Source organism: Bolinopsis microptera, chromosome 1, assembly GCF_026151205.1.
Source record: "Bolinopsis microptera isolate Bmic1 chromosome 1, MBARI_Bmic_1.0, whole genome shotgun sequence".
In the NCBI taxonomy this organism is placed as follows: Eukaryota; Metazoa; Ctenophora; class Tentaculata; order Lobata; family Bolinopsidae; genus Bolinopsis; species Bolinopsis microptera.
This window is the reverse complement of record NC_087072.1, coordinates 19,023,380-19,046,680: the sequence shown is the minus strand read 5'-3', so window position 1 is coordinate 19,046,680 and position 23,301 is coordinate 19,023,380. Positions and strand designations below refer to the sequence as shown.

The following is a 23,301-nucleotide window of genomic DNA, read 5'->3' as shown; positions in this document are numbered from 1 at the left end:
TTATGGAGGTTGGGCGGTTTGACAGATTTTGAAAATTTCTATCTTAATAGTAAGGTATGGTGCAAACTATTTTGTCTCCGAACTTATCAACAAGTAAGATTGCTTTTGTGGCTTCGTCTTCAAAGTGCTTCCGGGCTGCATGAATTACTGTTTCCACACCTCTTTAAAGGCCACCACACAGTTGTACAGGGTGCTGTGTTCTTGATAATGTCCTGATTCAACGTGGTCATTGGAAAGTTATAGGCAAAAAACTGTTTTGGTCACGTGGCAGGCTAGCTCCACAGGAGGACCAAAGTGCAAAGAAACTGCTACTAACTGCTGCTAACTGCTGCTAACTGCTACTAACTGCTGCTAACTGCTACTAACTGCTGCTAACTGCTGCTGACTGCTGCTAACTGCTGCTGTCGCGCGCAATTTGCAGCAGTTAGCAGTAGTTAGCAGCAGTCAGCAGTGCAGCAGTAAGCAGCAGTTAGTAGCAGTTAGCAGCAGTTAGCAGCAGTCAGTAGCAGTCAGCAGCAGTTAGCAGCAGTTAGCAGCAGTTAGCAGCAGTCAGCAGCAGTTAGCAGCAGTTTCTTTGCACTTTGGTCCTCCTGTGGCTCTAGTTAAACACAAATTCTTCACCTAACCATGTGCTTTCGCGCCACTGCGGGCGGGCGGATGCGATACTGTATACTGCAAGCGCAAGGGCTCTGGATAGAGCAACTGCAACACAAATTCGATTGTTTAGGGCTCGGGTTAGGGTTGTGGTTAGGGTTATATAGCATAGATAGCTTCAGGGTTGTGGTTATATTAAGCAGGATTAGGGATTATGTAAAACCGTTTTATTCAGCTGCAAAACCAAAAAGACCAAAGTCATTTGATAATTTTTGGGAGAGCAAACTATTAAAAGCCCTTTTCACCAATCACGCTGTAACCCCTTTTTCGCGCGCGGCAGCCTTTGGCTGAAAATACTTGTTTCCTATCCGGCTGGCCGGAGTGAACTGTAAACGCTTCGCGTGCACGAGACCCAGCAGACCTTACTGGCTGGCGATTTTATTACTACAGGTGATCACATCTACACAGCTTGTTGAACTCCGCGCGCGCTGATCATTATTTCATTGCATTTAATTTGCAATTAATAATTTGCACGCTTCAAACATTCCAAGAATGCAATTGCACCACGTAATATGATTTAGCCAATCAGAGAACAAGAATCCGCAAAGTTAAAGCTGCGCACTTTTATATTATAAGGTCCAAAATAAGACTTTTCGCGATAATTCAAAATCTACGTTGTCTTGAATTTTCCTCCTGGGGAGGAAACGCTATTTTTACAAAGTGAACATTTTGTTGAAAACCAGACGTTTCTATCTCTTTTATTTGCGAAGTTAGGCACCTACCAGTAAGGTTCAGGGAATCAGGGAGTCATACAAAGTGAATGTAGCAACTTGGAGGACTTCGCCGCTTCGACGCGAACTAGCATTCTTGCTTCGCATCTCGATGGGTTGACATCCTCAATCAAGTAGCAACAGTCACCTAACCATGACCATATGCTTTCGCGCTTGTTTCACAAGCGCCACAGCATAGCAATGACATGGCTTTGGTTACTGGTTAGTATATATGATATATAGAGCAAACGTGAATTTTTCCTCTACTTCAAAAAGAATAATATTGAAGCAAATAATCTTAAATTGAACGATTTCCCAATTCCCATTAAATTTTTGCGTCGTCGACACACGTCGAATGAGTGTCGTTCACTATATTATATTATAAAATATTCAAACAATATACACATAATATAGCAATGACCCTATATAAAATTCTGTAAAAATGGTACAAATTTAGAAACTGAGGTAAAAATAAAAATAAAACCCTTTGTAATAATATATATAAAAACCACTAAATCACATCATATCACAACAAAAAGTAGTTTAGACCCCCATCCAACTAGAGCACTCCATGACCTTTTAGTATAGGGTTTAAGAGTGTTGATCAGGTTAAGGGGGCAGGGGGGGGGTCTTCATGGAAATTTTCATTTTTTGAGCAATCACCCTGAAACTTTCAGGATATGTTCTAGGGATCATTTAGAAGAGATGAGCCGGGCAGAATTTTGAGATAGGCCTTTAAAACATTTTTATTCAATTTTGAAAATCGTGGACCTCGTTTTTTGATGATTTTTCGAGGTCCACGATTTTCAAAATCGAATAAAAATGTTTTAAAAGCCTATCTCAAAATTCTGCCCGGCTCATCTCTTCTAAATGATCCCTAGAACATATTCTGAAAGTTTCAGGGTGATTGCTCAAAAAATGTAGGAGAAGATAGATTTTTAGACTCGATTTTCAGGGCACGAGATCAAAAATCGCTCGCGCAATACAATAACACACACGCGCTGACCTTTGACCGGCAATAATTTCGGCTAGGAACGATATTTTTGCACGGGATCAAAAGCATCTGACAGATATTACTCCCCTCTATCAGAAACAACTAAAAAATCGATTTTGAGAAAATTTCCATGAAGACCCCCCCCTGCCCCCTTAAGGTCCAAATCACTTATTGCCGTGGGTGGAAGGGTTCTGGTACCTCTGTACCCCCTGATAGAGATTATACAGGTTCTGAGTAGATCAAAACGCAGTCTGCAACTGACAAATGACATCACATCACAATACCGTTGGCCTTTCTTTAGGCTGATCTTTTCAGCGAGATGTTTTAGAAACTGTGAAGCCTCAGTTGCCATTCCTCCTGTAGTACTGAACACCAGTGGCGTGAAGGTAGCCTTTTCAACATTGAGGACTCTGTCATTGTACTCACGTTTTTTGCTTTTCTCGTGAGATTGGTACATCTGTGAGATGCTCTTGTCACTGTTGGACTGGGCTTGAGGGTGAAGTACCCTTACATCTGTGAATGCCCTGTCCAGCGGCGACCAAAACGATCTCGCACTGATGTCCAGTCTTGCACCATCCTGTCTATTTGTTCCATTAGATAGTTCAAGTGTGTGAGGAACGGAGAGAAGCTGGGGTTCTGTTTCAACGTCTTTGCAAACAGTGGTTAGGAGTTCAGCTATTGTATCTCTTAGTGAATTGTGTCTAAGTGAAACGTAGCCTCCGATTTTGCAGGTTAGAGTATGGTTGATATGATTTTGATTTCCACATACACATAGGGAACTTCTGTTAGCTGTAGACAGTGTAAGATTATATCTGAGTGAGAGGGCATCAAAGAATTCTTGTTTGTTAAGGACGTACCCACATGCTTTTAGAGGGAGTGTGGATAACCAAATGGATGCTCACTTGTATTATTTTAACGGGTGATACTCGTAAAATATTTGTTCCAAATATTAGGACCGTCGACGAGTCCAACTCGGCGCGCGTCCTAATAGGTTATAAACCTACAAGCTAAGAACTCCAAATTTTGTGCACACATTTGGCTTGATAATTTAAAATAATTTAAAACCTTTCCCAAAGTTTCAAGTTCATTGTTCAAAATTTGGCTGAGTTATGACCATTTCAAAATTCATCGGAAACGTGATCCGAGCACTCAGTCAGTGATCTCTGCACTCAATCAGTGATCTCGTCACCCAATCTGATTAAGAGTAAGGCGTTAGCTGTATTAATGATTAATGAGGTTCATTAGGCTTTACCAAACATACTGAGGAGATGACGACCTGATCATTTGATTGGATACCGATAATGACTTTGCTAGACAGGAAAACACCAAATTCTTCGTAAAAGTTAGGTCCTATGATTCCACGAGAACTGATATGATGGCGCACCAGATCGTGACCTTTTCAGGAAAATCAGGAATCACGGTCTAAAAGTTGGTGTTTCTTTGTGATCCGATAGGCCCGGATAGAAAGATTTCGCTTTAGGATTCGTTGAAGGGATGTTCTGCTGAGGTCTAAGGCAGGAGCTCGTTTTCTGATGTTTTCATTTAACAGGTGATACTTGTAAAATATCTGTTTTTGACGGCCCCAACGTTAATGTGGCTCTTGCTATGTGTTGGTTCAGCCGAATTAATTATTATATAATCAAGTTTATTTTCCTCGTTAGTTGTCATCCGGCCAAACATTAAGCAACTTATATTGCAGTACCATTTATCATTTAGTATATCAAAATATGTCATTGTAATTTTGCATGGCTGAAATGTAACGCTTGATTTATATATATAATGATTAATTGAATTTTCAAATTATAAAAAAAATATATTGACCGTCGACGAGTCCAACTCGGCGCGCGTCCTGGTAGGTTGTAAACCATAAACCTACGATGTTTTCTTTGGTCCTCGCAGTTCGTCTTCTGCCGACTCTTCGCCGATTGTTTGCAGAAAAAGTGAACTTGATCTTGTGATGCATATCAAAGCAGCTTTTCCGGCAAGGGGATGGTCGGTTGAATTTCATTTAAAATTGTCGTTTAAGCTGAGGACAGACCTACCCATTTTCTTTCTTCAGGTAGACAAATTGTAGCGCAATGCACTGCACTACTGGGTCGCGTCGCGCATCAAATAATTCGTTTCGCAACCACGAGAAGATCGGCGAGATGCACCACTGTGCCTCACCGAGCTGCGAAGGATTGACATCGTGAATCAAGTAGACAAACATTGTCATACGTTGTATGACCCGCCGCGCACGAAGTGCGCGGCTCCCCCTGTATCGTCGAAGAAGCGACAGTGGGGGTCACCACGTGATACAAAACAAACAATCGTTGTACCGCAGTATAGGGAGGATAGTGAACCATTTTCGATGATTCAATGGATAGTTCATTCCTTTTAATCGATTGTAAGGAACGAACCTGTGACTAGCAGGGCTAACAAGCCCTGCAACCAATCAAGCGGTGCATGTGAGCTAAACAGGCCATTATATTAACCAAGTGCAGAGATCACTGATACTGAGTGCTCGGATCACGTTTCCGATGAATTTTGAAATGGTCATAACTCAGCCTTGATTCACGATGTCAATCCTTCGCAGCTCGGTGAGGCACATTGGTGCATCTTGCCGATCTACCGAAGTGGTTGCGAGAAGCATTATTGGATGCGCGCGCTACAAAACTCAGCCAAACAAAAACCCAGCCAAATTTTGAACAATGAACTTGAAACTTTGGGAAAGGTTTTAAATTATCAAGCCAAATGTGTGCAAAAAAATTGGAGTTCTTAGCTTAAAGCGTTCTCATTTTATGAAGACAATAGTGAAAAAGAGGGAGTGTCACGCCCACTGTAATTGGGTGTGGCTTACGAAACTTTCAGGAAATCTAAGTTTGACCCATATCTATAATCTCTGAAATTTTGGTGCAATTTGAAGACGAATTACGTGAGTTATTAAAAGGTTGCGTGTGGGTAGTCACTTTTGGGCCACCCTGTATATAATAATAAGCAATTATTTGGGGATTTTTACAGACGTATGAAAAATAATAACGCGCGCGCGTGTCATAATCATTAGCTAGCTAGCTAGGTTATGAGATGGTGCGTGCGCGGCGCCAAGTCCATATTTGCATATTATAAAATTGATTGGAGTTCGCGCTCAGTACATAAATAGATCATTGGCTGACATATAGGAAAACGGACCACAGGACTTCATAGTTCATCAATTGGGATGTTGTAAATACATTCATCAAAGCTTTGGATACCCAGGGGCTCTTTTAGCTCATTTTGCCAAGCATAGCTATTGCACATGCTGATCAAACAGAATATACTGGCATACAGTATTACGGTCTCAACTTCATCTGAAATATCATGTAATTTTGACGGATTTCAAAACTTGGAGAACTCGCCAACAGGAGCTGCTCTTTGATTCCATGATAAAATTTATTTTAGTTTTCAACAAAAATCCACGCAATCTGTTCAACAGGAATCAAGCAAACATTTGTATTTGTCAGTTTTCGCTCTTTAGTCTTTTCAGTGGGTCGTCCATGATTTATCTACAGTGGACGAAATCAGTCTCCACTCAGTTAAAAACTAGAGTCGAGACTCTCATTTTGTCATCCGTTGATATAAAAAGAAGTCATTAGTCAAGTATATGGGCTCTCGAAAAGCTGAAGCATTAAAATATTATATGATGGATCTTACAAAAACGGTTCGTTCATTTGGCAAACTTACAAGAGAATATCCAAGAAAGACACAAGAATTATAGCAACTTTCATTTTGAACTATGATTAAATTTAAAAGACATACTTAATCAAATAATCAACCAAAATTAATGAAATCAAATCCTATAAATTCGTTTCGTGATAGTTTTACAAGAAGATGCAATGGGTCGAGTGGAAAATACAAAAAAATCGTGAAAAAATTTGACTGTTTAGCATTAAATAAAGCTAGATGTAGAATACTAAATAAATAACATAAGCGTAGTAAAATAAGAGTTTTATCCAAACAGAAACAATCTAAAGGAACTAAAACTAGTCCTAAACTTTGGTAACAGCTCCATGACCATCGTCTCCATCATTGTCAGATGATATCAGGGCCTCGCTCTCGCCAGGGAAGTCGTGATCTGATTCCGCATCTGATTCTTTGTCGGACTCCACAATACGCTTTATGGACCTATCTGACCGTCTTCTCGGTGACGACCTGCCAGAGCTCTCTGACACTCTATTCAGGGGCCGGAACATTGGAGGTGTCGGTTTGTCTCTCTGTTCTTCGTTGGTTATTGCAGTCGCCTGAGGTGATGACGATATTAGTTATTTTTATCTTTTATATCAAACAAAGCTATGACAGAGAGTCCAGATGAACAATGTTATTGAATAATTTTATTTGCTTCAAAAGGAAGGGAAAAAAACCATAACTTCGTAAAATTTATGCTAATTGGTGGTGAAATAACAAACCACCGCTTGTAACAAGTGAGAGTCCCAGATGCTGAGCGAGATATTATATGATAATAAGTTACACTTTGAATGACAGATAAGATCAGAACATTGAAAATCAAATTTCACGTTATTAGACAAAATCAAGACAGTGTTAAAGGTGTTATTAATTTTATGATCGTATCCTTTGAGTCCCTCAAGATTTAATGCAAAAGTCGATCAAAAGTCGGTTTTGCATGCACTCAATTGGTCTACAGAGTACAGACCACAATATGATCTGTAAACCATCACATGCCTCTAACATTTAAAAAGAAAACACACATAAATCAACGAATCAATGAATAAAATTGTTACACCTGCTTAACTGTGTGTTAGGCTCAGAGAGATAGTTGAAAGAAGGAGATTTTATGTTAAAGATTGAGTTTTATGAAGTGCTTTTTGTTAAAAACAGCTGCTTTTTTAACGAGGAATGCTCAAAGAAAGATGATTTTTATGGAACATCGAGAAAATTTTGTAAGAAATGCTTTAAAGCCTTTTTAAAGAGGTTAAGGTAAGGTTTTTTTTTTACAAATGTCTCAGACCCATAGCTAGATCTGTGAATTTTAGGCAGACCCACTCGACAGCGGCCAAATTTTGCGCATTATGAGCCCCAAGCCCGATACCCACTTTGCCTCCCAATTATATTATCATCTCGTAACTTCATAATGAAGGTTCCGTTATTCATTTAAAGATTAAGTTTTTTCGATTCTGGGCACGTAGCCCGACACGACACGTAGCCGGGGCGAAGCTCCTTTGGTTGGCTAGGGAGGGGGGATTGGGGAAGGCGCAGCCCCCAGAAAATTTTTCAGAAATTATGTGTTTTAGACGACATTTGGCATTAAAGAAATTTGTAGGACAGTAATAATCAGACATTACAATAATACAAAATTGGGGGGCTAGGGGGGCGCAGCCCTGGCCTTCGGAAAATTTTTGAGAAATAGGGTGATTCAGACGACATTTGGCATTAAAGAAATTTGTAGGACAGCAATAATCATACATCAGAATAATATAAAGTTGGTGGGCTAGGGGAGCGAACCCCCAGGAAAATTTTTGAGAATTAGGGTGATTAAAACGGCATTTGGCATTAAAGAAATTTGGGGACAGTAATAATCAAACATCACAATAATATAAAGTTGGGGGGCCGGGGGGCCGGGGGCGCAGCCCCCCATAAAATTTTTGAGAAATAATGTGTTTTAGACGACATTTGGCATTAAAGAAATTTGTAGGACAGTAATAATCAGACATCACAATAATACAAAGTTGGGAGGCTAGGGGGGGGGGGGGGGGCGCACCCCCCGGAAAATTTTTGAGAAATAGGGTGATTCAGACGACATTAGGCATTAAAGAAATTTGTAGGACAGTAATAATCAGACATCACAATAATACAAAGTTGGGAGGCTAGGGGGGCGCACCCACCGGAAAGTTTTTGAGAAATAGGGTGATTCAGACGACATTAGGCATTAAAGAAATTAGTAGGGCAGTAATAATCAGACATCACAATAATATAAAGTTGGTTGGCTAGGGAGGGGGGGGGGGCAGCCAATCAGAAATTTTTTGAGAAATTATGTGTTTTAGACGACATTTGGCATTAAAGAAATTTGTAGGACAGTAATTATAATCAGACATCACAATAATACAAAGTTGGAGGGCTAGGCAGGCGCAGCCCTGGCCTTCGGAAAATTTTTGAGAAATAGGGTGTTTCAGACGACATTTGGCATTAGAAATTTGTAATTTCAGACATCACAATAATACAAAGTTGGGGGCTAGGGGGGAACTCAGTACTTGTCACATTGAATGGAATAAGTACATATTGTATAGTGGGATTTGGGAATAATTTACGAAATGCTAAAGTTGATTGCCTGTCGTGTCGTTTAAGGGGGCAGGGGGGGGTCTTCATGGAAATTTTCTCAAAATCGACTTTTTAGTTGTTTCTGATAGATGGGAGTGATATCTATAAGATGCTTTTAATCCGATAGAAAAATATTGCTCCTAGCAGAAATTATCGCCGGTAGAAGGTCAGCGCTTGTGTGTAATTGTATTGCGCGAGCGATTTTTGATCGCGTGCCCTGAAAATCGAGTCTAAAAATCTATCTCCTCCTACATTTTTTGAGCAATCACCCTCAAACTTTCAGAATATGTTCTAGGGATCATTTAGAAGAGATTGTCCGGGCAAAATTTTGAGATAGGCCTTTAAACATTTTTTATTCGATTTTGAAAATCTTGGACCTGGTTTTTTGACGATTTTTCGAGGTCCAAGATTTTTAAAATTAAATAAAAAATGTTTAAAGGCCTATCTCAAAATTTTGCCCGGACAATCTCTTCTAAATGATCCCTAGAACATATCCTGAAAGTTAGAAGGTGATTGCTCAAAAATTGTAGGAGGAGATAGATTTTTAGACTCGATTTTCAGGGCACGCGATCAAAAATCGCTCGCGCAATACAATTACACACATGCGCTGACCTTTTACCGGCGATAATTTCGGCTAGGAACAATATTTTTCTATCGGATTAAAAGCATCTGATAGATATCACTCCCCTCTATCAGAAACAACTAAAAAGTCGATTTTGAGAAAATTTCCATGAAGACCCCCCCCTGCCCCCTTAATCAAACAGTCATAACCACAGCCCACTTACCAGGCGACCATGGGGACTAGGGGGCTTATTTGGGGTTCAATTTTATTCCGGGGGTCTTCCCCTTGGCTACGTGTCTGCATTCTAGTTGCCAGACCCACTCTATTAGAGTGCAGACTCAACATTTTGGTTGCCAGACCCACTATTCTAGAGTCCAGACCCACAATTCTGGTTGTCATATCTCCTATATTCTAGTTCATAGACCCCCAATTCTGGTTGACAGAGTGAAGAATTACCATTCTGGTTGCCAGATTCACTCTTCTAGAGAGGAGACCCACTCTTCTAGTAGGTATAGAGTCAAGACCCACTATTCTAAAATGCAGACCCACCATTCTGGTTGCCAGACCCACTCTTCTAAGGCGAAGACCTACCATTCTGGTTGCCAGCCCCACTCTTCTAGAGTGTAGACGCACCATTCCGATTGCCAGACCCACTATTCTTGAGTGAAGACCCACCTTTCGGGTTGCCGGACCCACTATTCTAGACTCTAGACTCCAGACGCACAATTCTGGTTGCCATATATCCTATATTCTAGTTTAGACCCCCAATTCTGGTTGACACTTGACAGAGTGTAGACTTACCATTCTTGTTGCCAGACCCACTCTTAGCTAGAGTGAAGACCCACTATTCAAGAATTCTGACCCACCATTCTTGTTTCCAGACCCACTCATCTTCATTCCCTTGATTGCAGACCCACTATTCTGGTTGCCAGACCCACTCTTATAGATTGCAGACACACCATTCTAGTTGCCAGACCCACTCTTCTAAAGTGTAGACCCACCAGACCTATTATTCTAGAGTGAAGACCCACCATTCGGGTTGTCCAAACCCACAATTCTGGTAGCCATATCTCCTATATTCTAGTTTATAGACCCCCAAATCTGGTTGACAGAGTGTAGACTTACCATTCTGGTTGCCAGGCCCACTCTTCTAGAGTGAAGATCCACTATTCTAGAATGCAGACCCGCAATTCTGGTTGCCAGACCCACTATTCCAGATTGTAGACCCACCTTTCTGGTTTCCAGACTCACCCTTCTAGAGCGAAAATCCACCATTCTGGTTGCCAGACCCACTCTTCTAGAGTGTAGACGTACCATTCTGATTGCCAGACCCACTCTTCAAGGGTGCAGACCCACATTCATGTTGCAAGACCCACCTCTAGATTTCAGACCCACTATTCTAGCTGCCAGACTCACTTATAGATTGCAGACCCACCATTCCAGCTGACAGACCCACTCTTCTCAAGTGCAGACCCACCATTCTGGTTGCCAGACCAACTTCTAGATTGCAGACCCACCATTCCAGCTGCCAGACCCACACTTCTCAAGTGCAGATCTACCACTCTGGTTGTCAGACCCACTCTTTAAGCCTGAAGGGTGCAGACCCACCATTCATGTTGCCAGACCCACGTCTAGATTGCAGACCCACCATTCTAACTGCCAGACCCACTTCTAGATTGCAGACCCACCATTCTAGCTGCCAGACCCACTCTTCTCAAGTGCAAACCCACCACTCTGGTTGTCAGACCCACTCTTCAAGAATGCAAACCCACCATTCTGGTTGCAAGACCCACTTTTAGATCGCAGACCCACCATTCTTGCTGCCAGACCAACTCTTCTCAAGTGTAGACCCACAACCCTGGTTGTCAGACCCACTCTTCAAGGGTGCAGACCCACCACTCTGGTTGTCAGACCCACTCTTCAAGGGTGTACGTACACCCACCATTCTGGTTGCCGGACCCACTTCTAGATTGCAGACCCACCATTCCAGCTGCCAGACCCACTCTTCTCAAGTCCAGACCCACCACTCGGGTTGTCAGACCCACTCTTCAAGGGTGTACATACACCCACCATTCTGGTTGCCAGACCAACTTCTAGATTGCAGACCCACCATTCCAACTGCCAGACCCACTCTTCTCAAGTCCAGACCCACCACTCTGGTTGTCAGACCCACTCTTAAAGGGTGCAGACTCACCATTTAGCGGCCAGACCCACGCTTCTCAAGTGCAGACCCACCACTCTGGTTGCCGGACCCACTCTTCTAGAGTGAAGACTCATTATTCTCGAATGTAGATCCACAATTCTGTTGCTAGACCAACTTCTAGATTGCAGACCCACCATTCCAGCCGCCAGACCCACTCTTCTCAAGTGCAGACCCACCATTCTGGTTGTCAGACCCACTCTTCTAGAGTGAAGACTCATTATTCTCGAATGCAGATCCACAATTCTGGTTGCTAGACCAACTTCTAGATTGCAGACCCACCATTCCAGCCGCAAGAACCACTCTTCTCAAGTGCAGACCCACCATTCTGGTTGTCAGACCCACTCTTCAAGGGTGTAGACCCACAATTCTGGTTAACAGACCCACTTCTAGATTGCATACCCACCATTCTAGCTGCCAGACCCACTATTCTCAAGTGCACACCCACCACTCTGGTTGTCAGACCACTCTTAAAGGGTACAGACCCATCATTCTGGTTGCCAGACCCACTTCTAGATTGCAGACCCACCATTCTGGTTGCCAGACCCACTTCTAGATTGCAGACCCACCATTCTAGCGGCCAGACCCACTCTTCTCAAGTGCAGACCCACCACTCTAGGCAACAGGGGTGAATAATATCAACAAATAAAGATTGTTTAATTTTTGCAAAAAATTTCTCGTCATGTGACAACCCTTCCCAACCCCCCTCAACCCCCTACCCCTCCCCCCTAAAAAACTTATCGGATTTTTGCTTCCCGCGAACATGATTTTTTCTGAAAATTTTTGTCAAGCCAGATCTGTAAATCTATCAAATATGTAAAAAAAAAAACCTTAGGTTAAGGTTAAGACTATGTTCAATGGATAAAGAATTGTGCAGCAAATGTTTTGTGCATTGTACCAGGAAGATCAAAATAAAATGGGCTCACTTCAGCCCTACTTCACGAGACTGGTTAGTGTTATTAATACGTCCGCGAGGTGAAAAATTTAGCAAGAAAAAAAAAAACTTTTACTTTGAATTTTAAGTTCCTAAAATTGAAAACCTGTTTTTTATTGCCCAAGAGCAGGCAGAAGAGATGGAGCAACTATAAATTGTAGGTGGCCAAATGATAAGTTTATATAATCAGTGTCTGATTTTGTTGATTCTAAGGTTCCTGAACACACGTTAAAAATGTTTGATGAAGGGGGAGGATCCCATGCAAACACGGCTCATTGTGCATGTATCAGCAGTACGACAGCTACCTGTACTCATACGGCACTATCGTTGCAGCACACGTGATATCTCGAATTGGCGGGGTCTACCAAACCGCCAGTGGAACCGCCAGTGGAACCACCCTGTGAACTGGAATGGGGTGCGGGGGACAGACCGTTGGGACTCCTTGCTTCAAGGTCTGTCTCGCTTCGTGGATACACGGGCGTTTTCTCTTGCAGCACAAATTCACAAGTCTGCCAAGCACGCATTACTCACATGATACCATCACTTTTAAATATCTTTTCTTTTTTTAAACCAAATTAAATATAGAAGAGATAACAGTAGCGATGTGGTGTACATTATACAAGTTTGGAAAAATACCGGTCACATTTACTAGACATACATAAAAAAAAGGACATGTGCTTCACCCATTAAACACTAATTTGGAATATGAGTGCCTTACTTTTTAAAACATTCACCTCCTAAATAAGGTGAGTAAAGTTTTGCTATGCGCTTATTTTTGAACATGTGCCAGAGCTTATACGAGGGATGTGGCCAAGTCAATCATTTCTAAAACTATAATAAAACAAACCTCGATAGCACGACGATATTCGTCCCTGTGGATACACAGATACTGACACCGTACGTCACTGGGCAACACGGTGATATCAGGCACGTAGGGTCCTGACAAGGCTGGGATGCAGAAGGTGGAGAAGGGGCCCTGTACAAATATCATCTTCTCCCGTCCTACCTCTATCTTCAGCTCTCCCTGGCAACAACATACTGTTATCAAGTGTTCACTGTACTAAAGTAATCTGACAACAACACATCATTGTGTTGCGTGAATATTAGATGAACACAATTATAAATGACATCGAAACTTCTCGAATCATGAAACACACTTACTGTAAGAATCATTGCCATGAAGTTGACGGTTACTCCGGACTCAATAACAGGTTTACCGTCAGGTTTAACCTCCTTTATAACATCCTGTCTGAGTAGCCTGTTGAGAACACCAGGACTGATGTTTTCCTCTGAAAACTCTGGAACTTGTGTACTGAAAAGTGGGTTCATCGTTCACTACAGTGTTTTACAGAGAGAAGTGTCGTCAGATAAAATATGCCTCTGAGATAACTGAAAATCACAGGATATTCCATAATATCTAGGAGCATTTTAATTGCCTTTGAAGTGGTAACAAATCGTGTAATTAAACTCTAATCTCAGGGGCTAATTGTTTCTGATATCACCAAGTAGTCAAGTACATATTATAATGACAGTGATATTCAAGATGAAGTGTATAAATTAGGAGTATTTTTCCCGCGCTATATAGTACATCAGCTGTATACATTGTACCAGTTATTGCTGTCTACAGTAAACTATTGAAGGTATACTGAGGATATTTAAAATATTTATGTTAGACTTAAGAGAGCGCAAACATGTGATGTTTTTTAGAGTATATGGCTATATTTAGAGTATAATATGGCTATGCTCAAATACTGTAAAAGTTAATTTTAAAATAATTACATTTTCCAATATATGTATATCCCGACTAAACATCACAGTGGTACAATGTACATGTAAACTTGATCAGTATTCCTTTACATTGTAAAGCTTAAGTCTAAGGAATACACTAAAAGGCAGGAAATACCTGAGAAATGTGAAAGTAGCGAGCTCTAGTTGGGGTGAAATCTTCATTACATGCTGGTCTTTCTTCTTGTCTATTGGAAGGAGCGGGAAACACTTCTTCTCGTTCTTCTTCTTAAAGTCGTTGTTAACTGAGGTTGTTAACAGAGGTTCATTTAAATGAGACTCTGGAGACAATAATTGTGGGGCCGTATAAAGTAGAACATAACAAATTACAACGAAGAAGAAAGAAGAAAAACCACAATGGCTGTACCATAAGCATCAGTTTCATCTACAATCTCCTGCTGAATGATCTCCTCTATGATATCCTCTAACGTAACAACTCCAATAGGAACATAAACAGGATCTAGATCTTCCTGGGGGTGGTAATAGCTTATCTATCTTATTTATTTTAGATGGCTGAGTAGTACAATCGGATGCGAGCACACTTAACAATCGAAAATAAGGTACAATTGACTGAACAGTTTGCGTGATCTTTTCACTAAACGGGCACATTGTCACAATTAAACGACATTGCACATTTAATTTCACATTCAATGAGCATTTTGATATATTCAGCTGGGCTTTCTAAATTTAATTAATTATAATTTGGTGAGCTCTTTCCAATCTAGCATAATATAGTAGTTACTGTATGTAGTGTGTCAAATAAGTAGCGCACAGTAACCGTGTTACTAGTTACTAGTTAGTAATTAGTATATTATATTAGTACAGTTCAGCTGACAGATCTTCAACTAACAAGTATGAAGAACAAATTAAATAAATACAGATATTGTTAGCTTTACCATACTCAGTACGACAGCGCCCTACTACTGTAAACTGGGAACAGATATTGTTTAGCTTGTACCATACTCAGACGACAAGCGGCTCAACCTAAACTGGATACACATATTTTAGCTTGTACCATACTCAAGCGACAGTGCTCTACTCTAAAACTGGGATACAGATATTGTTAGCTTGTACCATACTCGGAAACGACAGCGCTCGTACTGCTAAACTTGGATTACAGATATTGTTTTAGCTTGTACCATACTCAGACGACAGCGCCTCTACTCTAAACTGTGATACAGATATTGTTAGCTTGTACATACTCTAGAACGAAAAAAAACAGCCCTCCTATCTCCTACACTGGGATACATATAATGTAACTTGTGCCATACTCAGACGACAGTGCTCTCTCTAAACTGGGATACAGATATTGTTATGCTTGTTACCATACTCAGACGACAGCGCTCTACTGTAAACTGAGTACAGATATTGTTAGGCTTGTAACCATACACAACCAGCGCGCTCTAAGCACTAAACTGGGGGATACAGATATTGTTAAGCTTGCTCCGTACCATACTCCAGACGACACGCACCTACAGTAAACTTGGATACAGATAAAGTTAGCTGTACCATACTAGACGACCGCGCTCTAAACTCTAAACTAGTGATACCGATATTGATAGCCTTGTACCATACCAGACGACAGCGCGCGTAAAGACTAAACTGGATACAGATATTGTTATGCTTGTACCATACTCAGACGACAGCGCTCTAACTAGTAAACTGTATACAGGTTTGTTAGCTTGTACCATACTCAACGACAGCGCTCACTGTAAACTGGGAATAACATAAATGTACTTTACCATACTCAGACGACAGCGCTCTACGCTAAACTGGATACAGATATTGTTAGCTGTGTACCATACTCAGACTACAGCGTCTCTACTCTAAACTGGGATACAGATATTTGTTTGCTTGTAACCATCCTCAGACGACAGCGCTCTACTCTAAAACTGGGAACAGATTAATGTTTAGCTTGTGCCATACTGCAAGACGACAGGCGTCCCTACTCTAAAACTGGGATACAGATATAGTTGTTTTAGCTTGTAAACCATAACTCAGACACAGCGCTCTACTCTAAACTGGGAAAGCAGATATTGTAAGCTTGTATACCATACTCCCACGACACGCTCTACTCTAAATAGGATACAGATATGGTTACTTGTAACCATATCAGCACTGACAGCGCTCCTACTCGTAAACTGATACAGATAATTTTCTTGTACCATACTCCAGACGACAGCGCACTACGTCTAATACTGGGATACAGATATTGCATTGTACCATAAGAAAAACCTCTCCCCGCCCAACCCCCCCAGACGACAGTGTTCGACCTAAACTGGGATACAGATATTGTTTGACTGTACCATACACAGACACACGCTCTGACTCTAACAGGATACAGATATTGTTTAGATTGTACCATACTCAACCGACAGACGCTCTACTCTAAACGGATACATATATTGAAAGCTGTACCATACTCAGACGACAGCGCTCTTCACTAAACTGGGATAACAGATATGGGTTAGCTTGTACCATACTCAGATCGACAGCGCTCTACTCTAAAGCGGGATAACAGATATTGTTAGCTTTACCAAACTCAGACGACCAGCGTTCTACTCTGAAACTGGGATACAGATATTGTTAGCCGTGTACCATAACTCAGCGACATGCCTAACGTCGTAAACTAGGATATCAGAGATTGTTAGCTTGTACCATACTCAGAACCACATCGTCTACACTAAACTGTGATACAGATATGTGTTCTTGTACCATACTTCAGACGGACAGAGCGCCTCTACTCAAAACTGGATACAGATATTGTTATCTTGTACGATATCATTACGACAGAAGGCCTAACTCTAAAATGTATACAATATTGTTAGCTTGTACCCATACTCAGAAGACAGTGCTCACTCTACACTGTATCTACAGATATTGTTATCTTGTAGCAAAGTACCAAACTCAGAACGACAGCGCCTCTACTCTTAAACTGGATACAGAAATTGTTAGCTTTTACCCAAACTCAGACGACAGTGTCTACTCTAAACTGGGATACAGATATTGTTAGCTTGTACCATACTCAGCCGACAGCGCTCTACTCTAACTGGGATACAGATATTGTTAGCTTGTACCATACTCAACGACAGTGCTCTTCTCTAAACTGGGATAACAGAATTTTACTTGTACCATACTCAGACACAGCGCTCTACGCTAAACTGGGATACAATATTGTTAGCTTGTACCATACTCAGAGACGAACAGCTCACTACGTCTAAACTGGATACAGAAATTGTAGCTTTACCATACTCATAACGACAGTGCACTACTCTAAACTGGATACAGAAATTGTTAGCTTGTAGCCATACTCAGACCGACAGCGCTCAACTCTAAAACTGGGATACAGATATTTGTTAGCTTGTACCATACTCAACGACAATGAACTACTCTAACACTGGGGATACAGATATTGGTTCAGCATTACCATACGTCATGACGACAAGCGCTCTAATCTGTAAACTGGATACAGATATTGTATTAGCCTGTACCATACTCAGAAGACAAGCGCTCTACTCTAAACTAGGATACAGATATTGTAGCTTGTACCATACTCAGACTACAGCGCTCATACTCCTAAACTGGATACAGAAAATGTAAGCTTGTACCATACTCATACGACAGCGCTCAACCGTAAAACTGGGTATACCAAGATATTTTTAAGCTTACCATACTCATACGACAGCGACTCTAACTCAACTGGGATAAACAGATGTGTTAGCTTGTCCAATACTGCAGACGACAGTGCTCTACTCTAAATCAGGGATACAGATATTGATAGCTTGTACCACATACTCATACACACGCTCTACTCTAAACTGGAATAACAGATATTTGTGATCCTTACCATTACTCAGGACTACAGTGCTCTACTCTAAACTGGGATACAGATTTTTTGTAGCTGTACCATACTCAACGACAGTGCTCTACTCTAAACTGGGATACAGATATTGTTTAGCTTGTACATACACAGACGACGAGTGCTCTACTCTACAACTGGGATAGTCAGTATATTGTATAGCTTGTACGTCATACTCAGCATACGAGTGTTTCTACTCTAAACTGGGATACAGATAATGTGTAGCTTGAACAAACTCAGACACAAGCCGCTTCTACTCTAGACTGGGATACAGATATATGAGCTTATGGAACCATACTCAGACGACAGTGCTCTACTCTAAACTGGGATACAGATATTGAGAGCTTGTACCATACACAGTACGACAGCGCTCGACACTAAACGGGGATAAACAGATATTGTTAGCTTGGTAGCCTTACTCAGAACGACAGCGCATCTAACCAAAACTGGATCAATATTGTTTAGCTTGTGCCATACTCAGACGACAGCGCACTACTCTAAAGCTGGATACAGATATTGTTGCTTTACCATACTCAGACGAACCAGCGCTCTAACTGTATAGACTGGGATACCGATAATGTAACATGTACCATCTCAGACGACAACGCTCTACTCCTAAACTGGATACAGATATTGTTAGCTTGTACCATACACAACTACAGCGCTCTAACTCTAAACTGGATACTGATATTGTTAGCTGTACCCATACTCCGAAGACAGCGCGACTCACTCTAAACTGGGATACAGATATTGGTAGCTTTGTACCATACTCAGACGACGTGCTCTACACTGAAACTGGGATACAATAAGGTTTTTTTGTTTTAGCAATGTCTCAGACCCCATAGCAATCCTGTGAATTAAGGCAGACGCCACACGAACAGGCGCCCAAAATTTGCGTAATTAAATTTATAGAATCAATATAATTGATACATTATGAGCCCAATCCCGATACCCACTTTTGCCTCCCAATTATATATATCATCTCGTAACTTCATAATGAAGGGTTCCGTAAATTCATTTTAAAGATTAAGTATATATCGATTCTCGGCACCGTAGCCCGACACCACACTAGCCGTGTCGAAGCTTCTTTCTTTGGTTGGCTAGGAGGGGGGAAGGCCAGCCCCCAGAACTTATTTGAGAAATTTTAGATGTGTTATCGACTCTTTTGGCTTAAAGAAATTTTTAGGACAGTCAATACTCAGACAACACAAATAATACAAAGTTGGGTGGCAAGGGGGGCGTGGCAGCCCAGGCCGAATCGAAAATTTTGAGAAATCGGGTGTTCCAGACGACATTTTAGGACAAGCAAGAAATCAGACATTACAAAAATACAAGGTTCGGTGGCTTGGGGGGGGGGGGGCGCAACCCCCGAAAATTTTGAGAATTAGGTGATTCGACGACTTTTGGCATTAAGAAATTTGTAGAGAGCATAATCATACATCAGAAAAATAAAAAATATTTGTGGGCTAGGGAGCGTAATCCCCCAGGGAGAACTTTTAGAAATAGGTGATTTAAAACGGCAATTTGGCATTAAGAAATTTGGAAAGTAATAATCAGACATCAACAATAATATAAAGTTGGGGGTCCGGGGGGGTGGGGGGGGGCGCGCAGCCCCCCAAAATGTTTTGAGAAATAATAATTGTTTTTAAAAGGATACGAACAATTGGCATTAAAGAAATTTTGTTGGACAGGTAATAATCAGAACATCACAATAATCTAATAATACAAATTGGGAGGCTAGGAGGGGGGGAAAGGGGGGCGCACCCCCCGGAAAATTTAGAAACATAGGTGTATTCCGACAGCATTACGGCATATAAAGAAATTAGTAGGGCATTAATAATCTGATAACAATCACAAGAATATAAAGTTATTGGCTAGGGAGGTGGGGGTGGCGCAGCCAATCAGAAAATTTATGTTGAGAAATTATGTTTTTTTACGGGAACGACATTTGACATAAAGAAAATTTGTAGGAACAGTATTTATAATCAACAACACAATAATAAGTCGGAGGGCTAGGCAGGCGCAGCCCTGCCTTCGGAAACTTTTTCGAGAAAAAGGGTTTTCCAGACGACATTTGTTGGACAGCAAATCAGACAAACAAAAGTACAAGGGTAGAGGGCGGGGGGTGGGCGCAGTACTAATCATACATCACAATAAAATATAATTTGGGGACTTTGGTGGGGGGCGCAGCCCCCACGAAAATAGTTAGAAATTATTGTTTAGACGACATTAAGGCATAATGAATTTGTAAGGACGGCGATAATACTAAGTTGGGGGTGCAAGACCCCGGAAAATTTTTGAGGGAATATGGTGTTCCAGACGACATTTGGTTGAGACAGCAATAATCAGACATTACAATCATACAGAATTGGTGGGGCTGGGGGGGGGGCGCCGTAGATAATCAACAGTCACAATAATATAAAGTTGGGACTGGGGGGGTGGGGGGCGCAGCCCCCAAGAAAATAATTAGAAAATATTTTGTTTTAGAGCGACATTAGCATAAGAAAATTTGTAGGACGGCGATAATACAAAGTTGGGGGTGCAGCCCCCGGAAAATTATTGCGAAAATAGGAGTTTTTCAGTCAAGAGCGACAAATGGCATTAGAAATTTGTAATTTCAGACATCACAATAATACAAAGTTGGGGTCTAGGTGGAACTCAGTACTTTCACATTGAATAAGTACATATTGTATATGGATTAGAATAGATTTACGAAAATGCTAAAGTCGATGCCTGTCGTGTTCGATTTAAATCAAACAGTCATAAACACAGCCCACTACGAGGCGACCACTGCATGGTTGACTAGGGGCTTAATTATTTTTTTTTGAGGGGTTCAATTTTTTTTCCGGGGTCTATCCCCTTGACGACGTGTCTGCATCTAGTTGCCAGACGCACACAATTATAGTGCAGACTCAACATGTTTGGTGCCAACCCCCCTATCTAGATCCAGACCCACAATTCTGTTGTCATATCTCCTAAATACAAGTTCAGAGACCCCAATTCTGGTTGACAGAGGAAGAATTACCATTCTGGTTGCCATATTCACTCTTCTAGAGAGGAGACCCACCTTCCAAGTAGTACAGAGTCAAGACCCCACTATTCTCAAATGCAGACCGCCACCTTTCTGGTTGCCAGCCCTCTCTTCTGAGGCTATGACCTACCTTCTGGTTGCCAGCCCCACTCTTCTAGAGTGTAGACGCACCATTCCGAGATTGGCCTAGACCCACTATTTCTGAGTGAAACACACCACCTGTTCGGGGTTGCCAGGACCCACTATGCTAGAACTCTAGACTCCAGAAGCACAATCCTGGTTGCCATAATATCCTAATTCTATGTAGACCCCCAATTCTGGTTGACACTTGACAGAGAGTAGACATACCAATCTGTTGCCAGACCCACTCTTCTAGAGTGAAGACCCACTTTCCTAGAATTCGTTACCGCACCCTTCTTGTTGCCGTTAGACCCACCTCACAGCTGAGAGAGTAAACCCACTATCATGAAATTCTGACCCACCTTCTTTGTTTCCAGAACCCTCTAGCCTAGGTGCAACGCCTCCATTCTGATTGGCCATAACTCCCTCATCTTGATTCCCTGATTGCCGACCCACTCTTCTGGTTGCCAGACCCATCTTAGTAGAGTGCAGACACAACCAATCTAGTTGCCAGAACCCCACCTCTTCTTTCTAAAGTGTAGACCCACCTATTATTCAAGAGTGAGGACCACCCTCGGGTTGTCAGACTCACTCTTCAAGGGTGTACGTACACCCACCATTCTGGTTGCCAGCCGCAACTCTAGATTGCAGACCCACCATTCGCAGCATGCCAGAACCCTCTCCTTCTCAAGTCCAGACCCACTACTCTGTTGACAGACCCATTCTTCAAGGGTGTACGTACATCCCACCATTTCCGGTTGCCAGACCAACTTCTAGATTGCAGACCCACCCATACCACTGCCAAGAACCACCACTCGTGGTGTGTCAGGCCACACTTCAAGGGTGTACGTACACCGCACCGATTCTGGTTGCCAACCATCTTCTAGATTGCAAGACACCACCATTCCAGCTGCCAGACCCACTCATCTCAATCAATATCACCACTCTGGTTGTCAGACCCACTCTTTAAGGTGCAGACTGCAGACGACCGTTTCTGGTGCCAGACCCTTATAGATTGTCAGAACCCAACATTCTATGCTGCCAGACCCACACTTCTCAAGTGCAGACCCACCACTCTGGTTGTCAACCCACTCTTGATCTTAAGCCTGAAGGGTCCGACCACCAATCAGTTTGTTAGACCAACTTCTAGATTCAGACCCACCATCCAGCCCAGACCCACACATCTCAAGTGCAGAACTACCACTCTGTTGTCAGACCCACTCTTTAAGCCTGAAGGTGCAGACCCACCATTCATGTTGCCAGAAACCACGTCTAGATTGCAGACCCACATTCTAACTCCGAGAACCCACTCTAGATTTGCAGACCCAACATTACGTAGCTGCCATACCCACTCTTCTCAATGCAGACCCACCACACTGGTTTGTCAAGCCCTCACTATCTCAAGGGTGCAGACACACCACTCTGGTTGTCAGACCCACACTATCGAAGGTTGTACGTACACCCACCATTTCTGGTTGCCGGACCCACGTTCCACGATTTGCAGACGCCAACCATTCCAGCGCCAGACCCACTCCTTCACAAGTTCAAGAGACCACCACTCGGTTGTCAGACCACTCTCAAGGGTGTACGTACACCCACTATTCTGGTTGCCGACCACTTATAGGATTGCAATTCCCAACCTTCCAGCGTCCAGTTGAGTGCCAGGATGCACTCTCTCCAAAGTCCAAACCCTCCAATCTGTTTGTTCAGGACCCACTCTTAAAGGGTGCCATACCTCACCATTTAGCGGCCAGAACCCACGCTTCTCAAGTGGAGACCCACCACTCTGGTGCCGAACCCACTCTTCTAGAGTGAAGAACTCATTATTCTCGAATGCTAGATCCCCAATTCTGTTGCTAGACCAAACTTCTAGGATTGCAGAACCTCCACCATTCCATCCGCCGATAGACCCCCTCTTGCTCAGTGCAGACGTACCCACATTCTGTTTGTCAACCCACTCTTCTAGAGTGAAGACTCATTATTCTCGAATGCAGATCCACAATTCTGGTTGCTAGACCAACTCTAGAGTTGCGAGGACCCACCATTCCAGCCGCAAGAAGCCTCTCTTCACAAGTGCAGACCCCACCATTCCTGGTTGTCAGACCCACTCTTCAAGGTGTAGACCCCAACAATACTGGTTAACATACCCACTTCTAGTTGCATA

The 23,301-nt window shown here is 42.2% G+C and overlaps 2 protein-coding genes across 2 annotated transcripts in view; both read right to left on the bottom strand.

Annotated features, from left to right (window-relative positions):
• The window catches only part of LOC134822523 (centrosomal protein of 162 kDa-like), a 75,456-nt gene that overhangs the window by 12,386 nt on the left and 39,769 nt on the right, over positions 1–23,301 (bottom strand). The window lies entirely within an intron of this gene.
• On the bottom strand, positions 6,234–22,392 carry LOC134823445 (unextended protein-like). The gene is made up of 7 exons (XM_063834903.1): positions 22,300–22,392; positions 14,495–14,597; positions 14,246–14,372; positions 13,504–13,654; positions 13,190–13,366; positions 12,648–12,851; positions 6,234–6,614 (listed from the first exon to the last, which is right to left on the bottom strand). The coding sequence occupies exons 1-6, from the start codon at positions 22,390–22,392 to the stop codon at positions 12,654–12,656; spliced, it is 849 nt and encodes a 282-aa protein (XP_063690973.1). The 3' UTR covers positions 6,234–6,614; positions 12,648–12,653.

Excerpts from the sequence above, each read along its gene's own strand:
- LOC134823445 (XM_063834903.1), bottom strand. The coding sequence starts at position 22,392 with ATGAATGGTGGGTCTGCACCTTCAGGCTTAAAGAGTGGGTCTGACAAC. Across the intron at positions 14,598-22,299 it reads GTGTGGGTCTGGGCTGGATG|GAAGATCTAGATCCTGTTTA; the intron begins GTGGGTCTGAAT and ends TACCACCCCCAG. Across the intron at positions 14,373-14,494 it reads AGATGAAACTGATGCTTATG|TTAACAACGACTTTAAGAAG; the intron begins GTACAGCCATTG and ends TAACAACCTCAG.